The 26354-nt window shown below is 39.4% G+C and overlaps 1 protein-coding gene across 5 annotated transcripts in view; it reads left to right on the forward strand.

Annotated features, from left to right (window-relative positions):
• FRYL (FRY like transcription coactivator) overlaps positions 1 to 26354 on the forward strand; it is a 916813-nt gene that overhangs the window by 725308 nt on the left and 165151 nt on the right. For all 5 annotated transcript variants that reach the window (XM_053703981.1, XM_053703978.1, XM_053703979.1 and 2 more), the window contains 9 exons: positions 13937 to 14193; positions 15585 to 15725; positions 16412 to 16580; positions 18636 to 18720; positions 19924 to 20036; positions 22775 to 22925; positions 23141 to 23244; positions 24049 to 24234; positions 24616 to 24817. In XM_053703981.1, the coding sequence (XP_053559956.1) occupies positions 13937 to 14193; positions 15585 to 15725; positions 16412 to 16580; positions 18636 to 18720; positions 19924 to 20036; positions 22775 to 22925; positions 23141 to 23244; positions 24049 to 24234; positions 24616 to 24817 (1408 nt within the window). The remainder of the gene's footprint in view (positions 1 to 13936; positions 14194 to 15584; positions 15726 to 16411; positions 16581 to 18635; positions 18721 to 19923; positions 20037 to 22774; positions 22926 to 23140; positions 23245 to 24048; positions 24235 to 24615; positions 24818 to 26354) is intronic.

Below are 26354 nucleotides of genomic sequence, written 5' to 3' on the forward strand. Positions count from 1 at the left end.
GAGGTCTTTGCCCAAATACTTCGACGTTGGGGCAAACCAGAGATAGATCTCATGGCGTCTCGACAGAACGCCAAGCTTCCTCGTTACGGGTCCAGATCCAGGGATCCGGGAGCGGTTCTGATAGATGCTTTGACAGCACCTTGGACCTTCGGGATGGCTTATGTGTTTCCACCCTTCCCGATGCTTCCTCGATTGATTGCCAGAATCAAACAGGAGAGAGCATCAGTGATTCTAATAGCGCCTGCATGGCCACGCAGGACTTGGTATGCAGATCTAGTGGACATGTCATCCTGTCCACCTTGGTCGCTACCTCTGAAACAGGACCTTCTGATCCAGGGTCCCTTCAAACATCAAAATCTAATTTCTCTGAAGCTGACTGCTTGGAAATTGAACGCTTGATTTTATCAAAACGTGGTTTTTCTGAGTCAGTTATTGATACCTTAATACAGGCTAGGAAGCCTGTTACCAGAAAGATTTACCATAAGATATGGCGCAAATACTTATATTGGTGCGAATCCAAGAGTTACTCATGGAGTAAGGTTAGGATTCCGAGGATATTGTCTTTTCTACAAGAAGGTTTAGAAAAGGGTTTATCCGCTAGTTCCTTAAAGGGACAGATTTCAGCTCTGTCCATTCTTTTACACAAACGTCTGTCAGAAGTTCCGGACGTTCAAGCTTTTTGTCAGGCTTTAGCTAGGATCAAGCCTGTGTTTAAAACTGTTGCTCCACCATGGAGTTTGAACTTAGTTCTTAATGTTTTACAGGGGGTTCCGTTTGAACCCCTTCATTCCATTGATATCAAGTTGTTATCTTGGAAAGTTCTGTTTTTAATGGCGATTTCCTCGGCTCGAAGAGTCTCTGAGTTATCTGCCTTACATTGTGATTCTCCTTATCTGATTTTTCATTCAGACAAGGTAGTTCTGCGTACTAAACCTGGGTTCCTACCTAAGGTGGTCACTAACAGGAATATCAATCAAGAGATTGTGGTTCCATCTTTGTGTCCTAATCCTTCTTCGAAAAAGGAACGTCTGCTACACAATCTAGATGTAGTCCGTGCCCTGAAATTTTATCTACAGGCAACTAAGGATTTTCGACAAACGTCTTCCCTGTTTGTCGTTTATTCTGGTCAGAGGAGAGGTCAAAAAGCTTCGGCTACCTCTCTCTCCTTTTGGCTTCGTAGCATAATACGGTTAGCCTATGAGACTGCTGGACAGCAGCCTCCTGAAAGAATTACAGCACATTCTACTAGAGCTGTGGCTTCCACTTGGGCCTTTAAGAATGAGGCTTCTGTTGAACAGATTTGCAAGGCTGCAACTTGGTCTTCTCTTCATACTTTTTCCAAATTTTACAAATTTGACACTTTTGCTTCTTCGGAGGCTGTTTTTGGGAGAAAGGTTCTTCAGGCAGTGGTTCCTTCCGTATAAAGAGCCTGCCTGTCCCTCCCGTCATCCGTGTACTTTAGCTTTGGTATTGGTATCCCATAAGTAATGGATGATCCATGGACTGGATACACTTAACAAGAGAAAACATAATTTATGCTTACCTGATAAATTTATTTCTCTTGTAGTGTATCCAGTCCACGGCCCGCCCTGTCACTTTAAGGCAGGTAATTTTTCCATTAAACTACAGTCACCACTGCACCCTATGGTTTTCCTTTCTCTGCATGTTTTCGGTCGAATGACTGGTAATGGCAGTTAGGGGAGGAGCTATATAGCAGCTCTGCTGGGTGAATCCTCTTGCACTTCCTGTTGGGGAGGAGTTAATATCCCATAAGTAATGGATGATCCGTGGACTGGATACACTACAAGAGAAATAAATTTATCAGGTAAGCATAAATTATGTTTTTAAATGGCACCGGAGTGTGCTGTTTTTCTATCTCAGGCAGTATTTGGAAGAAGAAACTGCCTGCATTTTTTATCTATGATCTTAGCAGGCGTAACTAAGATCCACTGGCTGTTCTCAACATTCTGAGGAGTGGGGTAACTTCAGAAACTGGGAATAGCATGCGGGGTCCTCCGCAAATGAGGTATGTGCAGTACTTTATTTTCTGGGAATGGAATTGACTAAGAAAATACTGCTGTTACCGTATGATGTAAGTACAGCCTTAAATGCAGTAGTAGCAACTGGTATCAGGCTGATAAATGTATGCGCAGTCGAGTTATATTCTAGGGACTAGAATTTGACTGAGAAAATACTGTTAACACTGAAATAATACTTAAGCCTTCTCTGCAGTGGTAGCGACTGGTAGCAGGCTTAGTGATAGCTTTGCATGACATTGAAAAATGTTGTTTTTTAATAAAACGTTTACTGGCATGTTATTCGTTTTTGTGAGGTACTTTGGTGATAAATCGCTTTGGGCATGATTTTTTCCACATGGCTAACATATTTTTCTGCATGGAAACCGTTATATCAGGGCTCCCACTGTTGTGATTGGAGTGGGAGGGCCCTTGTTTTAGCGCCTTGTTGCGCAGTTAAAATTCTTGCACAGTCTTTCTTCTTCTTCCTCCTTGATCCAGGACGTCTCTAGAGAGCTCAGGGGTCTGCAAATTTCATTTGTGAGGGAGGTAATCAGTCACAGCAGATCTGTGACAGTGTGCTGACTGTGATTAAAAGCGTTAAATCTTAATTGATATCTGTTTTATCCGTTTTGGGTATTGAGGGGTTAATCATCCTTTTGCTAATGGGTGCAATCCTCTGCTAATAATACACTTCTTGTTAAGAATTGTTTAATTATATCTGTATTTTTGAAGCGCTGCAGCGTTTTTTTATATTGCTTGTAAAACTTATTGAAAGTGATTTCCAAGCTTGTTAGTTTTCATTGCTAAGTCTGTTTTAAACATGTCTGATTCAGAGGAAACTGTTTGTTCATCATGTTCAAAAGCCAATGTGGAGCCCAATAGAACGATGTGTACCAATTGTATTTATATTGCTTTGAATAAAAGTCAATCTGTACCGATAAAGAAGCTATCACCAGACAACGAGGGGGAAGTTATGCCGCCTAACTCTCCTCACGTGTCAGTACCTGCGTCTCCCGCTCGGGAGATGCATAGGATTGAGACACCTAGTACATCTAGGCCCTTACAAATCACTTTACATGATATGGCTAATGTTATGAAAGAAGTATTATATAATATGCCCGAATTAAGGGGCAAACGCGATAGCTCTGGGTTAAGGACAGAGCGCGCTGATGACACGAGAGCCATGTCTGATACTGCGTCACAATTTGCAGAACATGAGGACGGTGAGCTTCATTCTGTCGGTGACGGTTCTGATCCGGGGAGACCGGATTCAGAAATTTCAAATTTTAAATTTAAGCTTGAGAACCTCCGGGTGTTACTAGGGGAGGTATTAGCGGCTCTGAATGATTGCGACATGGTGGCAATTCCAGAGAAATTTTGTAGGTTGGATAGATACTATGCGGTACCGGTGTGTACTGACGTTTTTCCTATACCAAAAAGACTTACAAAAATTATAAGTAAGGAGTGGGATAGACCCGGTGTGCCTTTTTCCCCTCCCCCGATATTTAGAAAAATGTTCCCTATAGACGCCACCACACGAGACTTATGGCAGACGGTCCCTAAGGTGGAGGGAGCAGTTTCTACGTTAGCCAAGCGTACCACTATCCCGGTAGAGGATAGCTGTGCTTTCTCAGATCCAATGGATAAAAAATTAGAGGGTTATCTTAAGAAAATGTTTGTTCAACAGGGTTTTATATTGCAGCCTCTTGCATGCATTGCGCCTGTCACGGCTGCAGCGGCATTCTGGTTTGAGTCTCTGGAAGAGGCGATTCGCACAGAGCCGTTGGATGAGGCCTTGAGCAAAGTTAGAACCCTTAAGCAAGCTAATGCATTTGTTTCAGATGCCGTAGTACATCTAACCAAACTTACGGCTAAAAATTCCGGATTCGCCATACAGGCGCGCAGAGCGCTCTGGCTTAAATCCTGGTCAGCGGATGTAACTTCCAAGTCTAAACTACTTAACATTCCTTTCAAAGGGCAGACCTTATTCGGGCCCGGCTTGAAGGAAATTATTGCTGACATTACGGGAGGTAAGGGCCACGCCCTTCCTCAGGACAGGGCCAAACCAAAGGCCAAACAGTCTAATTTTCGTGCCTTTCGTAACTTCAAGGCAGGAGCAGCATCGACTTCCTCCGCTCCAAAACAGGAAGGAACTACTGCTCATTACAGACAAGGTTGGAAAGGCAACCAGTCATGGAACAAGGGCAAGCAGGCCAGAAAGCCTACTCCCGCCCCTAAGACAGCATGAAGTCAGGGCCCCCTATCCAGAGACGGATTTAGTGGGGGGCAGACTTTCTCTTTTTGCCCAGGCTTGGGCAAGAGATGTGCAGGATCCCTGGACGTTAAAGATTATATCTCAGGGATACCTTCTGGATTTCAAATCCTCTCCTCCACAAGGGAGGTTCCATCTTTCGAGGTTATCGACAAACCTAGTAAAGAGAGAGGCATTTCTACAATGTGTACAAGACCTCTTACTCATGGGGGTGATCCACTCAGTTCCGCGATCGGAACAGGGACAAGGATTTTACTCAAATCTATTTGTGGTTCCCAAAAAAGAGGGAACCTTCAGACCAATCTTGGACTTAAAGATCTTAAACAAATTCCTAAGGGTACCATCGTTCAAGATGGAAACCATTCGAACCATCCTACCCATGATCCAAGAGGGTCAATATATGACCACGGTGGACTTAAAGGATGCTTACCTTCATATACCGATTCACAAAGATCATTATCGGTACCTGAGGTTTGCCTTTCTAGACAGGCATTACCAGTTTGTGGCTCTTCCCTTCGGGTTAGCCACGGCCCCGAGAATTTTTACGAAGGTTCTGGGCTCACTTCTGGCGGTACTAAGTCCACGAGGCATAGCGGTGGCTCCGTACCTAGACGACATTCTGATACAAGCGTCAAGTTTTCAGAATGCAAAGTCTCATACAGAGATAGTTCTAGCATTTCTGAGGTTGCATGGGTGGAAAGTGAACGTGGAAAAGAGTTCTCTGTTACCACTCACAAGGGTTCCTTTTCTAGGGACTCTTATAGATTCTGTAGAGATGAAGATTTATCTGACGGAGTCCAGGTTATCAAAGATTCTCAATGCTTGCCGTGTCCTTCATTCCGTTCCAAGCCCATCAGTAGCTCAGTGCATGGAGGTAATCGGCTTAATGGTCGCGGCAATGGACATTGTGCCATTTGCGCGCCTGCATCTCAGACCGCTGCAACTATGCATGCGCAGTCAATGGAACGGGGATTACTCAGATCTGTCCCCTTTTCTAAATCTGGATCAGGAGACCAGAGATTCGCTTCTCTGGTGGTTGTCACCGGTTCATCTGTCCAAAGGAATGACCTTTCGCAGGCCAGATTGGACGATTGTAACAACGGATGCCAGCCTTCTAGGCTGGGGAGCAGTCTGGAATTCCCTGAAGGTTCAGGGATCGTGGACTCAGGAGGAGAAACTCCTCCCAATAAACATTCTAGAATTAAGAGCAATATTCAATGCTCTTCTAGCTTGGCCTCAGTTAGCAAAGCTGAGGTTCATCAGATTTCAGTCGGACAATATCACGACTGTGGTTTACATCAATCATCAAGGGGGAACCAGGAGTTCCCTAGCGATGTTGGAAGTCTCGAAGATAATTCGTTGGGCAGAGTCTCACTCTTGCCACCTGTCAGCGATTCACATCCCAGGCGTAGAGAACTGGGAGGCGGATTTCCTAAGTCGCCAGACTTTTCATCCGGGAGAGTGGGAACTTCACCCGGAGGTATTTGCTCAACTGATTCGTCGTTGGGGCAAACCGGATCTGGATCTCATGGCATCTCGCTAGAACGCGAAGCTTCCTTGTTACGGATCCAGGTCCATGGACCCGGGAGCGGTGCTGGTAGATGCATTAGCAGCCCCCTGGGTTTTCAACATAACTTATGTGTTTCCACCATTTCCGTTGCTCCCTCGGCTGATTGCCAGGATCAAACAGGAGAGGGCTTCGGTAATTCTGATAGCGCCTGCGTGGCCATGCAGGACCTGGTATGCAGACCTAGTGGACATGTCGTCCTGTCCACCATGGTCTCTTCCTCTGAGGCAGGACCTTCTAATTCAGGGTCCTTTCAACCATCGAAACCTAATTTCTCTGAGGCTGACTGCCTGGAAATTGAACGCTTGATTCTATCAAAGCGTGGGTTTTCGGATTCGGTTATTGATACATTAATACAGGCTCGGAAACCTGTGACAAGAAAAATTTACCATAAGATATGGCGTAAATATTTATATTGGTGTGAATCCAAGAGTTACTCATGGAGTAAGGTTAGGATTCCTAGGATATTAGCTTTTCTACAAGAGGGTTTAGAAAAGGGTTTATCCGCTAGTTCGCTAAAGGGACAGATTTCAGCTCTGTCTATTCTTTTACACAAACGTCTGGCAGAGCATCCAGACGTCCAGGCCTTTTGTCAGGCTTTGGCTAGAATTAAGCCTGTGTTTAAAGCTGTTGCTCCTCCGTGGAGCTTAAACTTGGTTCTTAAAGTTCTTCAGGGTGTTCCGTTTGAACCCCTTCATTCCATTGATATTAAGCTTTTATCTTGGAAAGTTTTGTTTTTGATGGCTATTTCCTCGGCTCGAGGAGTCTCTGAGTTATCTGCCTTACATTGTGATTCTCCTTATCTGATCTTTCATTCAGACAAGGTAGTTCTGCGTACTAAACCTGGGGTTTTACCTAAGGTTGTTTCTAACAGGAATATCAATTGTTGTTCCATCGTTATGTCCTAATCCTTCTTCAAAGAAGGAACGTCTTTTGCATAATCTAGACGTGGTCCGTGCTCTGAAGTTCTACTTACAGGCAACTAAAGATTTTAGACAAACTTCTTCTCTGTTTGTCGTTTACTCTGGACAGAGGAGAGGTCAAAAGGCTTCGGCTACCTCTCTCTCTTTTTGGCTTCGTAGCATAATACGTTTAGCCTATGAGACTGCTGGACAGCAGCCTCCTGAAAGAATTACAGCTCATTCCACCAGAGCTGTGGCTTCCACCTGGGCCTTTAAGAATGAGGCCTCTGTTGAACAGATTTGCAAGGCTGCAACTTGGTCTTCACTTCATACTTTTTCCAAATTTTACAAATTTGACACTTTCGCTTCTTCGGAGGCTGGTTTTGGGAGAAAGGTTCTACATGCAGTGGTTCCTTCTGATTAATGTTCCTGCCTTGTCCCTCCCATCATCCGTGTACTTAGCTTTGGTATTGGTATCCCATAAGTAATGGATGACCCATGGACTGAACACACTTAACAAGAGAAAACATAATTTATGCTTACCTGATAAATTTATTTCTCTTGTAGTGTGTTCAGTCCACGGCCCGCCCTGTCTTTTTCAGGCAGGTTCTATATTTTAAAATTATAACTCCAGTCACCACTGCACCTTATAGTTTCTCCTTTCTCGTCTTGTTTCGGTCGAATGACTGGATATGACATGTGAGGGGAGGAGCTATATAGCAGCTCTGCTTGGGTGATCCTCTTGCAACTTCCTGTTGGGAAGGAGAATATATACCATAAGTAATGGATGAGCCGTGGACTGAACACACTACAAGAGAAATAAATTTATCAGGTAAGCATAAATTATGTTTTTTGTATGGCTAGTTTGTATCAATGGCAAAAATGTTTGTTGATGACAGAATTGTAATGCGTCACATTATCCATGAGCTCTTCTTTTAACTCTAGAAGACTCAGAAATATGTAATGGGCAGCTCATTTTAAAGGAACATTAAACAGTTTGAGATGGTAATATAAAATGATAAATTATATATTTATAAAAAAAACTGCAATATACTTTAATTATTTATTTTGTCCCTTTTCCTGTAATTCCATTCTGAACTTGTGAGCTTTTCAGTTCCTGTAAAATTCCACCCAGCCATTGGTTGCACAGTCTAGAGCAGTGTTTCTCAGCACCCTTAACAGGCCAGATATTCATTATATCTTAACTAGCACAGGTGAACAAATCAGCTGATCAGACAGTAACCATGGTTAATAACCTGCTCTCACCCTTCAGATTATTATTTATCCTGTGCTCTAGTTAAGATGTAATGAAACTCTGACCTGGTCTTTAATTGGCTACAGGGTAACCTAAGTTACAACATGGCGGCTCCCATTCTTTTGTAGACACTATGGCCTCTAGTTATCAAGCTCCGTAAGGAACTTGATGGCCCCTGTTTCTGGCGAGTCTTCAGACTCGCCAGAAACAGCAGTTATGAAGCAGCGGTCACAAAGACCACTGCTCCATAACCTGTCCGCCTGCTCTGAGCAGGCAGACATCGCAGGAAATCAACCCGATCGGGTTGATTGACACCCCCCTGCTGGCGGCCGATTGGCCACGAGTCTGCAGGGGGCGGCGTTGCACCAGTAGCTCTTGTGAGCTGCTGGTGCAATGCTGAATACGGCGAGCATATTGCTCGCCGTATTCAGCGAGGTCTGGCGGACCTGATCCGCAGTGTCGGATCAGGTCCGCCAGACCTTAATAACTAGAGGCCTAAAACGTTACACTTAAAAAATCATCTACATGTTATTCTCAGACTAATCTTTTCTTTGAATGCATCATTCTATCTAGCATTTATTTAGTGTTTAATGTCCCTTTGCTGAGGTTTGACTGTTTTAAAATCAATCTTTATTCTTTGTAAATGTCACCAATGTATTCCATAGATATTTTAGATTGCAGTATTATGTTTGTGTGGGTTTTTTTGAGAGCAAAGTAACCAACACAAAAGTATGTTTTTTTCTAATGACACGATGAGTCCACAGATCATCTAATTACTTATGGGATATTCACCTCCTGGCCAGCAGGAGGCGGCAAAGAGCATAAAAAATAAAGCAGTTTTGTTTTAAAATTTTAAGAAACAGTAAAGTTTTTTTCTTTATTTAAATTGTTCATAATTTAATTATTTTTATTTATTATGTTAACATGGACCAAGACTCTGTTACAGATTACAGATGTCCTTTATGTTTAAATGCTAATATTGAACCACCAATTTATTTTTGTTCCTCATGTGTTGAGAGAACATTAAATCTTAAAGGTACAGTATACACTCATTTTCATATAACTGCATGTAATAGACACTACTATAAAGAATAAGATGTACAGATACTGATATAAAAATCCAGTATAAAACTGTTTAAAAACTTACTTAGACTCTGTCGAAAAGGTAGTTGGAAAGCCCACTGCAAGTGGCAAATAAGACACTCCCCCTCCCCCTTCTTTTGCATATGAAAAGACCCTTTACACAAACAGGAGCAAGCTGGAGAAGGTAGCTGATGGTATTCACATAAAACTTTGGGGCTTGGTTAGGAGTCTGAAAATCAGAGCAATGTTATTTAAAAATAAGCAATACTATACATTTATTTTTTAAAAAAACTTTATGGGCTATATAAATAGATCATCTACAAAACATTTATGCAAAGAAAAAATGAGTGTATAATGTCCCTTTAAGGATAGATTTTTTTGAGCCTATATTGTCTAAGACGGATGCTGTTCAGAAGTCTTCTGACAATGTACAAGATATGCCGCATTTTTCTCCTCAGGTGTCCCAAATTTTAGTACCCCTTTATTCAGTGTCCTGCGCTTCCTCTCAAGCCCCGGCTGGGGTCTCCTTGCAAGACATTGCTTCCCTCATGTCTTCTGCAGTTTCTGATGTGTTGTCTGCTTTCCCCATGCTACAGGGAAAGCGCAAGAGGAAGTCTAAAGAATCAATGCGTAAGGTATCTGACTCGGTTGTGGCTATTCCGAATGTTTCCTCTCATAAATATGATGAGGATTTTTTGGTAGCATCTGAGGGTGAAATCTCAGATTCTGATAGTGTAATTCCTTCCTCTGATGCTGAAGTTTTATCCTTCAGTTTTAAACTGGAACACCTCCGTTTACTACTCAAGGAGGTTTTGGCTACTCTGGACGACTCTGACTCTACTGTCATTGTCAACCCTAAAAAGTCTAGTAAACTTAACAAGTATTATGATGTACCTTCCATGCTGGAATATTTTCCCGTACCAGATCGGGCTTCAGAAATTATTGTTAAGGAATGGGAGAAGCTGGGTATTCCTTTTTCTCCTTCTCCTATTTTTAAGAAGTTTCCCATTGATGACTCTATCAAGGAGTCTTGGCAAACGGTCCCCAAGATGGAAGGGACAATTTCCACTTTAGCTAAGAGAACTACTATTCCCATAGAGTATAGCTGTTCTTTTAAGGACCCTATGGATAAGAAACTGGAGGGTTTTCTTAAGAAAATGTATGTTCACCAGGGTTTACAATGGCAACCTGCGGTGTGTATTGCTACCGTTTCTAGCGCGGCGGCATACTGGTTTGATGCGTTGTCTGATTGCTTTCAAAACAGACATTCCCCTTGAAGAGATCCAGGACAGGATCAGGGCTCTTAAATTGGCCAATTGTTTCATTTCTGATGCTTCCCATCAAGTTGGGAGCAAAGATTTCTAGTTTTGCCATTCTGGCTCGAAGAGCTTTATGGCTGATATCTTGGTCTGCAGATGTGTCGTCTAAGCTTTTTGTCTATTCCTTACAAGGGTAAGACCTTGTTTGGCCCAGCTTTGGCTGAGATTATTTCTGACATTACAGGAGGAAAGGGTCATTTCCTTCTCAAGATGAGAAATCTAAGCAGAAGGGATGTCAGAGTAATTTTCGTTCCTTTCGAAACTTCAAGGGTAAACCTTCCTCTCCCTCTACAAAACATTCAAGACCTTTCCCCCCAGGGGCAGATTTCTTCTCTCAAGATTATCTGTAGAACAGATAAAGAGAGGCGTTCTTATGTTGTGTTCGGGATCTATCCGAACTGGGAGTGATAGTTCCTGTTCCAGTACAGGAGCAGGGTCTGCAATTTTACTCTAATCTCTTTGTGGTTCCCAAGAAAGAGGGAACCTTCAGACCAATCTTGGATCTCAAGAGTCTAAACAAATTCCTCAAAGTACCGTCCTTCAAAATGGAAACTATTCGTTCCATTCTTCCCTTAGTTCAAGAGCGTCAATTTATGACAACAGTAGATTTAAAGAATGCTTACCTTCATGTTTCCATCCACAGGGATCATCACAAGTTTCTGAGATTTGCTTTTCTCCACAAACACTTCCAGTTTGTGACTCTTCCTTTCGGACTAGCTACAGCTCACAGAATTTTTTCTAAGGTTCTGGGATCTCTGTTGGCAGTGGTACAGGGTATTACAGTGGCGCCTTATCTGGATGACATTCTGGTTCAGGCCCAGTCTTTTCATCTAGCAAGCTCCCACACGGAGATGCTTGTATCCTTCCTGCGCTCTCACGGTTGGAAGGTGAATCTGGAAAAGAGTTCCTTAATTCCATCTACATGGGTAGTCTTTTTGGGAACCATAATAGATTCCGTTTTGATGAAAATATATCTTGACGGAGGTTAGAAAATACAAGATTTTCTAATCTTGTCTGTATCTTCAGTCCTCTCCTCAGCCATCAGTGGCTCAATGTATGGAGGTAATCGGTCTCATGGTAGCCGCCATGGATATTATTCCTTTTGCTTGTTTCCATCTCAGACCTCTGCAGTTATGCATGCTCAGACAGTGGAACGGGGATTACGGCGATCTGTCTCCGTGAATTCATTTGGATAAGGTTGGGGAGCAGTCTGGGGCCTTCTAAGGGCTCAGGGGACATGGACTCGGGAAGAATATGTTCTCCCCATAAACATTCTACAGCTTAGAGCAATCTTCAATGCTCTTCTGGCCTGGCCTCAGCTTCTGCCCGGTTTATCAGATTTTAGTCGGACAACATAACCTCAGTGGCTTACATCAACCATCAGGGTGGAACTCGGAGTTCTTTGGCCATGAAAGAGGTGTCCAAGATTATTCAGTGGGCGGAGACCCACAACTGTTTATCTGCGATCCACATTCCAGGAATGGACAATTGGGTAGCGGATTTTTTGAGCAGACAGACCTTTCGCCCGGGGGAATGGGAATTGCATCCGGAAGTGTTTTCCAACTTGATTCTCAAATGGGGACAGCCGGATCTCATAGCATCTTGTCAAAATGCCAAGCTCCCGAGGTACGGGTCGAGGTCCAGGGACCCTCAGGCGGTTCTGATAGATGTTCTGGCAATTTCAATCTTGCATACCTATTTCCTCTGGTCATTGCTTGGATCAAGCAAGAGAGGGCGTCGGTGATTCTCATTGCTCCGGCATGGGCAAGCAGGATTTTGTATGCAGACCTAGTGGAGATGTCATCTCTCCCTCCTTGGAAACTTCCTCTAAGAAAGGACCTTCTACTTCAAGGGCCCTTCCTTCATCCAAATCTAGTTTTCTCTGAAGCTGACTGCTTGGAGATTGAACACTTAATTTTATCTAAGCGTGGATTTTCAGATCAGGTCATTGAGACTATGATTCAGGCTCGCAAGCCTGTTACCAGGAAAATTTACCATAAGATTTGGCGTAAATATCTGTATTGGTGTGATTCCAAAGGTTACTCTTGGAGTAGAGTTTGGATTCTTAGGATTTTATCTTTTCTCCAAGAGGGTTTGGAGAAGGGGTTATCGGTAACCTCCTTGAAAGGTCAAATTTCTGCTGTATCTGTTTTGTTACATAAACGTCTGGCAGAGGTACCAGATGTTCAATCGTTCTGTCAGGCCTTGGTCAGAATCAGGCCTGTGTTCAAACCTGTTACTCCTCCCTGGAGTCTTAATCTTGTTCTTAAGGTCCTTCAGCAGGCTCCTTTTGAACCTATGCATTCCTTAGATATTAAGTTGTTATCTTGGAAAGTTTTGTTTCTTGTTGCTATTTCTTCTACTCGTAGAGTTTCTGAACTCTCGGCTTTACAGCATGAGTCTCCCTATCTTATCTTTCACTCGGATAAGGTTGTTTTACGTACTAAATTGGGTTTTCTTCCTAAAGTAGTTTCAGATCGGAACATTAATCAGGAGATTGTTGTTCCTCCTTTATGTCCTAATCCTCCTCCTCATAAGGAACGTCTTCTGCACAACCTAGACGTGGTTCGTGCTCTGAAATTCTATTTACAGCCGACTAAGGATTTTCGTCAGTCTTCTGCTCTGTTTGTAGTTTTCTCTGGGAAACGTAAGGAGCAGAAAGCTATGGCTACTTCTCTTTCTTTGTGGCTGAAGAGTATAATTCGCTTCTCCTATGAAACTGCTGGACAGCAGCCTCCCGAGAAGGTTACGGCTCATTCTACGAGCTCCTCTTCCTTGGCATTCAAAAATGAAGCTTCTGTAGAACAGATTTTCAAGGCTGCAACTTGGCCCCTCTCTACATAGTTTTTCAAAATTCTATAAGTTTGATACTTTTGCCTCGGCTGAGGCTTCCTTTGGGAGAAAGGTTCTTCAAGCAGTGGTGCCTTCTGTTTAGGTTCCCTGTCTTGTCCCTCCCTTATCTGTGTCCTCTAGCTTGGGTATTGATTCCAAATAGTAATTAGATGATTTGTGGACTTGTGTCATTAGAAAGAAAACGAAATTTATGCTTACCTGATAAATATATTTATTTCTTGACATGGTGAGTCCACGGCCCGCCCTGTGTTTGATGACAGGATATTTTTTGTTATGTTATAAACCTCAGGTACTTCTGCACCTTGTTGCTTCCTTTCTCTCCTTTACATCGGTCGAATAACTGGGGTTGGATAGAAGGGAGGTGATATTTAACAGCTTTGCTGTGGTGCTCTTTGCCGCCTCCTACTGGCCAGGAGGTGAATATCCCAATAGTAATTAGATGATCAGTGGACTCACCGTGTCAAGAAAGAAAGAAATTTATCAGGTAAGCATAAATTTAGTTTTTGAAGTAGTTTCTATACAGTTTAGATATGAACCAAAGAGAAAGAAAATTGACTTAGATTATACAATTTATAAGCATGCTTTAGCAGTTGTTCGTTTTTCATACAGTTCTACGTAATCATTTTTTGCGTTATAGTTTTACTGATTTTGCCATCTTCTTTAATAGAAATTAGTCAGAGAATACAAACAGCGCACCCTGCTGGAAGACAGGTGATGCTGCATTATTTACTACCTTGGATGAACAATATAGAGTTGGTTGATTTGAAGCCGTTGCCAACAGCCCGAAGACACGAAGAAGATGAGGACTCCCTGAGGGACAGAGAAATGATGGTTAATAGCAGGCGCTGGCTGAGAGGAGAAGGCTGGGGATCACCTCAAGCAACAGCTATGGTCTTAAACAACTTGATGTACATGACCGCAAAGGTAACAGCTCTGTACATAGAAGGCAGTATATAAGGGCTTACATCTTATAAATACTATTTCATGTTAGAATTAAATTTACTGCTATTTGTCCACCAATAAATAGGGTTTTCAGAGTTGCCCTCATCAGTTAGTTAGCTTCTGTCCCACTGGATAAGTAGTGCACAAACATGCACTTTCTGTTTAAATAGGGCTTTCATATGCATGAGTTTTTTTCTTTCGTTTAATGTTCATTTAAAAGACTATTTTTTATTTAAAATTCAGAGTAAGTTCCAGTGCAATGTTGTTTTATTATGCATCTTTTCATTATGCATTCTACTGTATTTAATGGTATTTTAAGATGCAAAGCCAGATCACATTTCAGCTTCCTTCTGAATACATTTACAAAAAGAATTGCTGCAGGGCATGACACAGTTCTCTCTAATTTAGGAGCCTGACTACTGTTTGTATACATATACATGTTGCATGGTACGCAGTGTTCTACACACAACATTTTGTCACCTTCATCAGTCAAAAGTAAAATACCCGGTGATAGGTGTACTCAGTTTTATAAGCTAATGAGAACTCAATGCAAAAAGCAGCAGCTTGTTTTGTGAGCCTAAATCAGTTCAAGCCTAGGTTCATCTGTGTAGGAAAATCCTCCCCTCTGTCACTTAGCTGGCATACAGCAATTAGTTCTCATTACTGGGTATTTGGCTTATGCCCACATAGAGAGAGACAATGCTTCACACTTTTTACAGCATCCCTTCTGCTGACCCCTGGCCAAAGCTCTGCATTCCTGGGAAGGTGGTAGAATATTTTTTTATTTAATTTTTTTGTATATACAATTCTTTATACAGAACAGCTGCTGTTAAAGGGGCTTAGAGGTGAAAAAAAGAAAATGCTCTGTTTTATTTTTTTATTACAGCACTATTGCTGCAAAGAAATTAATCACATAACACGCCATTACTTGGAACTAACTGAACACATCTGGTGAGCCAGAAACAATAGAAAAATTTGTGCAGCCACCATTCACTAACTATATCCCAGAAGTGCATTGCTGTTGCTGAGCATATGTACATATGCTTTTCAACACAGGATACCAAGAACAAAGTAAATTTGATAATACAGGGTAGAATTGAGTTTAAAATTACATGCTCTCTCTGAATCATAAACATTTAATTTGTCATATCCTTTTAGGTGGGTGAAGCAAAATCTTCTCTCCAAGAGTGATTTGCAGTCTCCTAAACCTGTGTTTATTGTGCCATCCTGTTTGGCTACAAGTGCAGGCTTTCAGGTCCATATGGACATTGTGATCACAGCTGTATATAATAAAAAGGGTCACCAATAGGGTGCTGATCATGTTTTATATTTAGATCTACTGTTTTGACTAAAGCGTTATTTATGTTTTACAGTATGGCGATGAAGTTGCATGGTCTGAAATTGAAAATGTGTGGACTACACTTGCTGATGGCTGGTCGAAGAATTTGAAAATCATTTTGCACTTTTTAATAAGCATTTGTGGTGTAAATAGTGAACCCAGCTTGTTGCCTTATGTGAGTATTTGCTTTCAGTATCAAGTTTTATTGACATTGAACCTGTTCTATCCAATTAAATAATTTGAGATCAGCTATTAAAAGGCTCAGAATCACTTGTGTAGGTTGTTTTTATGTAGGCCAGTATTCTTCAAAGTTTCATTTTTTCTCTGGTCAAGTGCAGTAATATATCACATGCACTCATAACTATTCCTGTGTTTAGTCTTAATATGCCTGGCTTGTAATAAGATGCAATGTGATAGTTCCACAGCATACCCACTTCATTTACTCACCAGCTTGTAAATGTCTTATTCATAATAGTCACAGTCTTTATAGCAAAGTTTGCAGCATAGTTCTTGACAATACTCGGCACTACGGAATATTGTTGTGACTTACAAATAAATTTATAATAAAATACAAATACAACAAACATATCTGGTATTAAATTACTTTTTTTATATTCAGCCAAACAAGTATTATAGGTTGATGAAATTCAAAAGAGTGGACTGGGGCACCCAATATGCCAATAGATCAGGTCAACCTGAGCCTTCTCAATACAAACCTATGTCCTATATCACTTTAAAAACCTCTGGCTGGGCTATGGCTGATTCCTTCGTAAGCCAGTGCTTTCTACGTTGTATTTTCCTGACATTAGCATATCTGTACCAACAGCTGATTGTTTTTATTTGTCTCTCTTTACTGCTTAGGTAAAGAAGGTGATTGTATATCTAGGTAGAGATAAGACCATGCAGCTTCTTGAGGAGCTTGTGAGTGAGCTTCAATTAACCGATCCTGTGAGCTCCGGCGTTACTCACATGGACAATCCACCATACTACCGCATCACTTCCAGCTACAAAATACCCTCTGTTACCTCAGGTGAGCAAACCTAAACCAGAAAAATCTTCACAAACACAAAAATCATAGTAAACAGATTAAAGGACCAGTAAATACCGTAGATTTGCATAATCATCAAATGTGTGATAAAAAGACAATGCAATAGCACTTAGTCTGAACTTCAAATGAGTAGTAGATTTTTTTTTGACGGATATCGGTTACGTCTATTTCCACTTTTCCTGTATCATGTGACAGACATCAGCCAATCATAAATGCATATACGTATATTCTGTGAATTCTTGGGCATGATCAGTAGGAGCCGGTGACTCAAAAAGTGTAAATATAAAAAGACTGTGCACATTTTGTTAATGGAAGTTGTTTAAAATGGCATGTTCTATCTAAATCATGAAAATTAAATTTTGACTTGAGTGTCCCTTTAAAGGTTTCTAATGCTGACATATTTTAATTAATACAACACTGTCTTGTATTGTATTATATGCGGTTTGCAGACTGCTCCATTGAGTGGACCTGCATTGGCATTTTTTCAGTTTTTGAATTCTCTGACAAAACAATAGAGAAAGAAAAAGAAAACAAACTTTAACCCACTCTCACACCACTGCTAAGTTGTTTAAGATGCTTCTAGTTGCATTTATTTACTTTTTTTCATTGACTTTCCAAAAGTAAAAATTAGGATTTTACATTGTAATTCATTATAAACTTCATATATATGGCTGGCTTGACATTTTAAAAATCCTTTTTTTTCTCCCTCCCAGTAACGGTTTGCAGCAATTTTTATTTAAAGGAACAGTGTGTCCTACCCATCACAGGGAGGTTGATATATTCTGCTGACTTTTGTTACATAGATTTTCTGCAACCAAAACTGGAGTGTAGATGATTTTTTTTTTTTTTTTTTTTTTTTTTTTTTTTTATTAAACATTTTTCAGGTAAATTGGTAAACACACTAAAGGGGAGAATAATTTACAGTATGGTGTCCTTTATATCCTTTATCTGGAGCAGTGGTTGTTGGTTAACCATTTAGATTAGTTCATGTTTCAGTTTCTATACTGAAGTTTAACCCTTTGAGTGCTAAGCACTTTCCCACCTGGGTGCTAAGCTTTTTTAAGTTTTTTTTTATTATAATTTTTATTTTTTGAAAAAAATGTTTGTTTGATTTCAGATCCCCAAGACTTACATTGTTGGAAAGGTTAGGCGATTACCTTTCCAACGGTGGGTCTTGGGGGTCTGTAGCTACTTAGATGCCTGAGATACAGGCTTCTAAGCAGCATGCCCCCTGCTCCTATACTTATTATAAATAAAGTTGCGCAGTGACGTCATCACGTCATTGCACGTGACATCACCGCGATAACCTGAAGCCCCGGCGATGCCTGTCACTATGCAAGCCTTATCGCCGGGGTAGGAGCGGGTGGGAACCCCCAGATCTCCCTCAAGGTGGGATAGTGCTAGCGACTGCTCTGAGCCGTCCACACCAAAGTGGGAAACTCTGCAACGTCTCAGAGCCGTTGTTAGCACTCAAGGGGTTAAAGGGACATTAAACCCCAAAATTTTCTTTCATGATTCAGCTATAGAATACCATTTTAAACAACTTTTTAATTTATTTCTATTATCTAATTTGCTTTATTCTCTTGATATTCTTTCCTGAAAAGCATATCTAGATAGGCTCAGTAGCTGCTGATTGGTGGCTGCACATAGATGCCTCATGTAATTGGCTCATCCATGTGCATTGCTATTTCTTTAACAAAGAATATCTAAAGACGGAAGCAAATTAGAAAATAGAAGTAAATTGTAATGTTGTTTAAAATTGTATTCTCTATCTGAATCATGAAAGACCATTTTTGGGTTTAATGTCCCTTTAAGCTATTGACAAGCCTAAGTAAACAGTCATTAGAAGAAATTACACTCCCAGTAATAGGCTGTGGTTTAAAAGCACAACACCAGCTACTTCATATACACAAACAACCTGAAAATATCATTTCTACACTGCAGCTAGTATAACAAGTCATTGAAAATACATTAATATAAAAACAAATTTACTGTTTACTGTCACTTTTTAAAGAATGAAATTCCTTCTGTCCATAGGTACAACTTCCAGCAGCAATACTATGGTGGCTCCTACTGAAAACAATGCTGAGAACAAGCATGTGAGAGACGGCATTGAGGAGAAGTAAGTCAGACTGTGTGTGTTTGTTATTGTCACATCAATGCACCATTATAAGAATTCTATGCAAATATGTTATCAGTACATTCTCTGTTTCTTTAGGGTTATTTTATACTCCTGCTATATGTAACAGGGATATAACAAGTATATAACGTTCAGTGTTGTCTTTACAGATTGACCTATACTGTCTAGCCTAGATTTGTTATATTGTTATACATTATATAGCAGCAATATATTCCATTATATCAGGGGAGCTTAGTAAACACAACACAGAGTACTACAGAGGTAAGCCTTGTATTATGAATGCCAAATTACAGAGATCCTCCTTGATAATAATGAGGAAAACGCTTTGAAGAAGTGATGGTCAATGTAGTCAGAGGCATCACTGATTGCAGACGTCTTCAGTGTATACTAGACATGTGCAAAACCAATTCTGTATTTGACATATTTTGTCTGAATTTCATTTATTAACAAACAAAATGTGTTAATTTGTTCAATTTGTAACTAAAATTAATAAAATAGTTCATTCACAAACGTTTGCATGTGTCTGGACTACTCCCTTGCTATGCTATCCCACTTCTACATTAAAATGACCTACTGATTTTAGTTGGTGGTACAGAAGTAGACGTTTGGAGGCATTTTCTTTATTAAAGGGACATCAAAACACCTACCGTACTCAATTCAACTATGGAAATAAACTCTCCAGCTTCTCTGGAGGGAAGAAAACAGAAAAAAATGTTGATATATTTTACAACAAAAGCATACAAAATAATATATTTTGCAATTTTCTTTATTTTTCTCAAACATTTTCTAGAGATACTATTTTTAGTTAAATCATGTCCTTTTTACAAAGGCAGACTCAGTAGCATTTACAAAGGAAGATTGATATCTATCTATACATTCTTATCTTTAAACAGTATTTACACTTCATCTAATTGTATACGATTATACCTTCATTCTATTTTGTTGTGTACAAAACATAGAAATTTCAGAAACCAGAATGTTCTATGTATTGTAGATACATACAATATTGGGTCTAGGGCTAGCATTTTTATTTTTTTACTTATTCTTCTGAGAAGTTTACCTTGTGAAATATAGTTAATTTATTTCAGGGAAACTTGGGTTCCTATAAATAAAAGAAAATAATGGATCATTGTATAAAATATTTAGCTGAGAAGAGTAAATTAATGTGTTCTTTTCCCTATTTAGCTACGTACACCTGGACATCTACAACGCTCTAAATAGTAATCTGAATCGCCAGCACCACCGGCTGGAGTCCCGTTACAGCAGTAGTTCTGGGGGATCATACGAAGAAGAAAAAAGTATTGTTAATTTTCATTTTTAATGCAAAGTAAATGTTATGGCTAGTATCAAATTTCTTAAAAGTTTTGTTTAAAAAAAATAATTATGCAAAATGTTATGCCTGGTGTCCTATTCTTCTTATGTTTTGATTTAAAAAAAATGATTATTGCTTCATTAAAAGAAAAGCAAAAACGTGAACCAACAATCCCAATATACAAAAGTCCTCTATATCCCACTGATATATATATTGATGATAGGTGTGCAGGGTACCAATGTACTTGGGAAAGATGATTGAAGTGGACCGAAGACCAAACCTCACTATACGTAACATTATTATTTTTATTCGCCTTGATCTCATACGATACCACAGGATTCAATGTCTGCTAGCTTTCACACCCATAGTCAGGTACCACTCTTAATGCACAGGCATGAACTCAGTTTGCCCGACAAGCGCCAGTGGATCCTCCAACTTGGGCTATGGCGTCCACACAGACTGAAACGGCGTTCAGCCACGTCAGAAACACGTGAGAATCGGCCAATCGACCACTACAAAACTGCTCCAGCTGATCTCCAGGTTAACGGAACAGATGGACGGAACTGGATAGATGCAAAGTAATGAGGAAGGATATCGTTGTGTAGATTAAAAGTCCAAAATTGTATTTAGTCAATTTAAAACAGGAATACGCAACTATAAGGTTCACATACATACAGCGTAGCATGAACGGCTTATGGCTAGAGAGACGTAAAGAGTGGTTTTTTGTTTTTTTTTAAAGAATTCTTACTTTAAAAAAAATGTCACAGCTGCCTAAAGCGTTCACACATTAGCATACATACTGTATATGCATTTTGTGATTAGCCAATGGCTGTCATGTTACACGGGAACAGAAAACTTTGTCAGAGAAGAAACTACTGCTCATTCAGACTGTTATTGCATTGTCTTTTTATTCTGTATTTGTGGACTATGCAATTCTAATGTAGTTAATGGTCCTTTATCATGATTCAGATCGAGCATGTAATTATAAACAACTTTCCAATTTACTTCTATTGTCAATGCTGCTTAATTTCTTTGTATGATTTGTTAAAAAGCATACATAGGTAGGCTCAGGAGCAGCAGCAAGGCTCTACATGGAGCTAACTGCTGATTGGTAGCTGTACATATATGCCTCTTGTTATTGGCTCACCTGATGTGTTCATCTAGCTCCCAGTAGTGAATTTTCACAAATTTCCACGAAAAGGATACCAAGTGGATGAAACAAATTTGATAATATAAGTAAATTGGGAAATTGTTTAAAATTGTATGTTCTATCTGAATCGTGAAAAAAAAGTTTCATGTCACTTTAAAGGACATTAAGATGCTATAATAATCATAGCTTCCTCAGTCATTGTTATCATTAGCAGACTAAAGCTAAAAGTCCATTTCTAAGTGCTCCGTCCTTTTTTTTCCCCTCAAAACAAAGTATTTTACCTGTGTGAAGATCCTGTGCTCATGTGAATGATATCTTCCATTTAGCTTGATAACCTTGGTTCATACTGATGAAATAAATATCTGCCAGTAACAGGCCTATTTGTTTCAGCTGGGGAAATACTGGATGCCCTCCTATAGAGTTGAACAAATGCATTTTCTCCTAGTACACTGGGGATCTGCTCTGGTGGCAAAACAACGAATGGCCCTGATAGCTACAATCCCAGAGGCAGAACTTTTTTTCACTTTCTGCGATGAGATTTTTTTAGTGAAAAATTTTCTGCAGGTCATTTTTAAATAAAATTCAATTTTAAATTAGGCAGTTACAGTAAAGCACCAGTTTGATTGTATTGTGTTAGTTAACTGGAGAATAAAGCAATATTTAAAGTTTTATAATATAGTGCAGTAGTTGAAAATTGCATTGCAAATTAGGTGCATTGCTCATACGAACGTCTTACATTCAGAAAAAAAACAGCCGCACTTTGTTCTGTATGATATGTGGTAAGGAAAACTTACACAGTGCAGCCAGAGAACAGCTCTGTTTGAAGAGAACAGCCTAATGTGGAGCAGCGATGAAAAGTTAAATGAACAGTTCCTGCATGTGTCCTGTTCTTTCTGCAGACATGCTGCATTTTCTGCGATGACATCTCAGATCACTGTATGTTCTGCTTGAGGGGCTACAATGCAAATACATGTCTGCAAAACTATTTCTGATACTGACCCAAGTTATAGAGTGTAGATGGGTCATTTATAGCTGTTTGCTATACTTTCTATTGCTTCCAATCTTTTAGGAAAACTTATCTAATGATTTTCTACATTTAAAGGGACATGAAACCAAAAATGTTTCTTTCATGATTCAGACAGAGAATACAATTTTAAGCAACTGTGCAATTTACTTCTATTATTTAATTTGCTTCCTTCTCTTGTTATCCTTTCCTGAAAGATTTATCTAAGAAAGCTGAGAAGCAGCAAAGAACCTAGGTACTTGTTGCTGATTGGTGACTGTATCTATATACCGATTGTCATTGGCTCACCCATGTGTTCATTCAGCAAGGGAATGAAGCAAATTTGATAAAATAAGTAAACTGGAAAGTTGGAAAATGTAGGTAAATCAGGTAATAAGCATTTCTAAAGGATTGATCCAGCCCCTCTATGTCTTATATTTGCGGAGCTCCAACAGTAGTAGTGGCTATAATTTTTGGCGGTGTAGTACCCAGGCATGTTATATTTTACATTACACTATCATATAACTAAAGCTAGTTAGCAGAAATGTTGCTAAACATATGTGTTTTTCAGGTGATTCAATGCCACTCTATTCAAATTGGCGTCTCAAAGTAATGGAACGCAATCAAGGAGAGCCCCTACCTTTTCCTCCTTCTGGGGGATGTTGGTCACCGCTGGTGGATTATTTGCCAGAAACCACATCCCCTGGCACAACTCTTCACAGGTAGCAACAATACTGACACCGTTTTTTATTTCTTTATTTATAAAGCATGCTCAAATACCATTACAAATGCCTGAATACTGGCACAAAATGTATGTTTGTTAAACAGATTATTCTTTACATTTCATGAATACTAGTTCTAGTTCACAATATTTTTGCACAAAAACTTCATGACAATTCTTTGTAAAAGTGCTTCTTTCCTTTATGAAATCTTTTAGGTGCAACATTTCAGTGATCTTGCTCACAGATTTAATAATTGATCATAGTGTCAAAGTGGAGTGGGGAGGCTACCTCCATCTATTACTACATGCAATTTTCATTGGTAAGTAATTCTACATTTTACCTGTAGAGGCTGCCAAATACTAGCATATGCTGTACAGCTATTAAAATAATAGGACAGTTCAACTTAAACTTGCATGGTTCAGATAGAGCATGCCATTTTAAACCTATTGTAGTCCCATGAGCCGGTTCAGCTAAGGTTATTATATCTGTATAAGTGGTGTGAAAAGAAGAATCTGCACTAGGCTCCCCTATTTGGTCCCCCAAATTGTTGTTCTCCACAAGATAGCTGAAAAGGTTTAGCCATCTCTGAAAGTTAATGTTTTTGAATTAGTGGAACTATTTTCTTGATGTTGGGACAATTATCTGTATAGAATGTAATAATTTATAGTGTTTGACTGTATATCTTTTCTAAAGCTTTATCCTTTTGATCCCTTTCATAAGATTGTGTTCTTCCTTTCTCAGAAAGATAAGAGAGAACTGTGTGCATATAGATCATACTTATTCCTACCAACCTTTTTTTTTTTCTTTCTGTCTTCTCTTTACACTTGGTCTGGTTTCCTTGAGTCCTGTTTGGGGACATTTGTCCTTCACCACCTCTCTTTTGAGGTTTTATCTGTATATGAATCAAAGCTGGCAGGATTGGGAGGGGTATATAGAGGTGCTTGGAAGACATCAGGGAAGTTTTTAGTTTTATCAAGTTGCACTAGACTTTGTATCCACAAATCCATATCACACGAGTTCTCTCCTATGATCTAGTTTACAGCTTGGCTATTGCTAAATTAACAGAACTAGTGAAAGTGTATACACTTCATCAGTCAGTTGTTTTTGTTTTTCCCTTCTCTAGGGTTCGACCACTACCATCCTGAGGTATATGAACATTGCAAACGCCTCCTTTTGCATTTACTAATAGTGATGGGCTCCAATAACAGTGTACAGAGCATTGCTTCTGTCCTCCTCAGGAACAGAGAATGTAATGAACAAAGGGTGCTTACTGTCAAACAAAATGCACATTTAGAATACTCCTTCACAGGTACGTGTGGGGCTCAGCTGCCATTACTTGCAGAATGTAATAGCGATTTCCTTGTCATATGAAGGAAACCGGTTTTATCTCATTTTTGTTCTTTTTCACTTTTAGCAACTTTTACTTATTTTCTATTTTAAATATTTATGTTCATTTGTGGTAAAAACATATTAATGTGTTAGCAGGTTATACCTTTTAATGTATTACATTTTTGTGAAATAATTACTTGGATTTTTGTTATTTTTTTGCTTGAATAGGCTTAATAACAATTATGTATATTTTGGTCCTGTACCGTTTTTGTTGTTACAATTATGATTAAGAAAGACCAATTTCTTATATACAAAACAGGTATTAAATAATTGCTTTGTGGTTTATCTTTTTGTTCTATAGGCATTAATGATTTCATACCTGAATACCAGCCGTCACCCATGACCGACTCAGGGCTCAGCTCAAGTTCTACCTCCTCTAGCATCAGTTTAGGGAACACAAGCACTACGGTTCCTCATCTGCCCTCAAACATACTCAATGATGTGGATCTTACAGTAGAGCAAGATGAGAAAGTCAAAACACTCATGGAATTCATTACTTCACGGTAACAATCTTATACCTAACGTTATATCGGGCTTGTTTATAGCACCTCATTAAATATTTAGCTCAGTTATAATGTTTTATAGGCAACTTGACTGTTTTAGATCACTGAAATGATACATTATGGAAACATGCATGTGCATAGAGTGTGCACAGTTGCTTCTATATTGCAATCAAAGAATATAATTTTACCAAAATTAGAGAAAGTGTGTGATTGTACAAAGCTGCCAATAAGTCACAAAGCCTTGATCTAAGTGTACCACAATGTCACAAAAACACCACAGTTACAATGCACCATACTATGCTGATAATATATTGAGAAATAATACTGACGATATAGGGGCATGTAGCTTTACATACTATGCTGACAATATATTGAGAGATAATGCTGACGATTTAGGGGCACGTAGCTTTACATACTATGCTGATAATATATTGAGAAATAATACTGACGATATAGGGGCACGTAGCTTTACATACTATGCTGATAATATATTAAGAAATAATACTGACGATATAGGGGCACGTAGCTTTACATACTATGCTGACAATATATTGAGAGATAATGCTGACGATTTAGGGGCACGTAGCTTTACATACTATGCTGATAATATATTGAGAAATAATACTGACGATATAGGGGCACGTAGCTTTACATACTATGCTGACAATATATTGAGAGATAATGCTGACGATTTAGGGGCACGTAGCTTTACATACTATGCTGATAATATATTGAGAGATAATGCTGACGATATCGGGGCACGTAGCTTTACATACTATGCTGACAATATATTGAGAGATAATGCTGACGATATAGGGGCACGTAGCTTTACATACTATGCTGATAATATATTGAGAAATAATACTGACGATATAGGGGCACGTAGCTTTACATAGTATGCTGATAATATATTAAGAAATAATACTGACGATATAAGGGCATGTAGCTTTACATACTATGCTGACAATATATTGAGAAATAATACTGACTATATAGGGGCACGTAGCTTTACATACTATGCTGACAATATATTGAGAAATAATACTGACGATATAGGGGCACGTAGCTTTACATACTATGCTGATAATATATTGAGAGATAATGCTGACAATTTCGGGGCACGTAGCTTTACATACTATGCTGACAATATATTGAGAGATAATGCTGACGATATAGGGGCACATAGCTTTACATACTATGCTCATAATATATTGAGAAATAATACTGACGATATAGGGGCACGTAGCTTTACATAGTATGCTGATAATATATTAAGAAATAATACTGACGATATAAGGGCATGTAGCTTTACATACTATGCTGACAATATATTGAGAAATAATACTGACTATATAGGGGCACGTAGCTTTACATACTATGCTGACAATATATTGAGAGATAATACTGACGATATAGGGGCACGTAGCTTTACATACTATGCTGACAATATATTAAGAAATAATACTGACGATATAGGGGCACGTAGCTTTACATACTATGCTGACAATATCTTGAGAGATAATGCTGACAATATAGT

This window comes from Bombina bombina, chromosome 2 (genome assembly GCF_027579735.1).
Source record: "Bombina bombina isolate aBomBom1 chromosome 2, aBomBom1.pri, whole genome shotgun sequence".
In the NCBI taxonomy this organism is placed as follows: domain Eukaryota; kingdom Metazoa; phylum Chordata; class Amphibia; order Anura; family Bombinatoridae; genus Bombina; species Bombina bombina.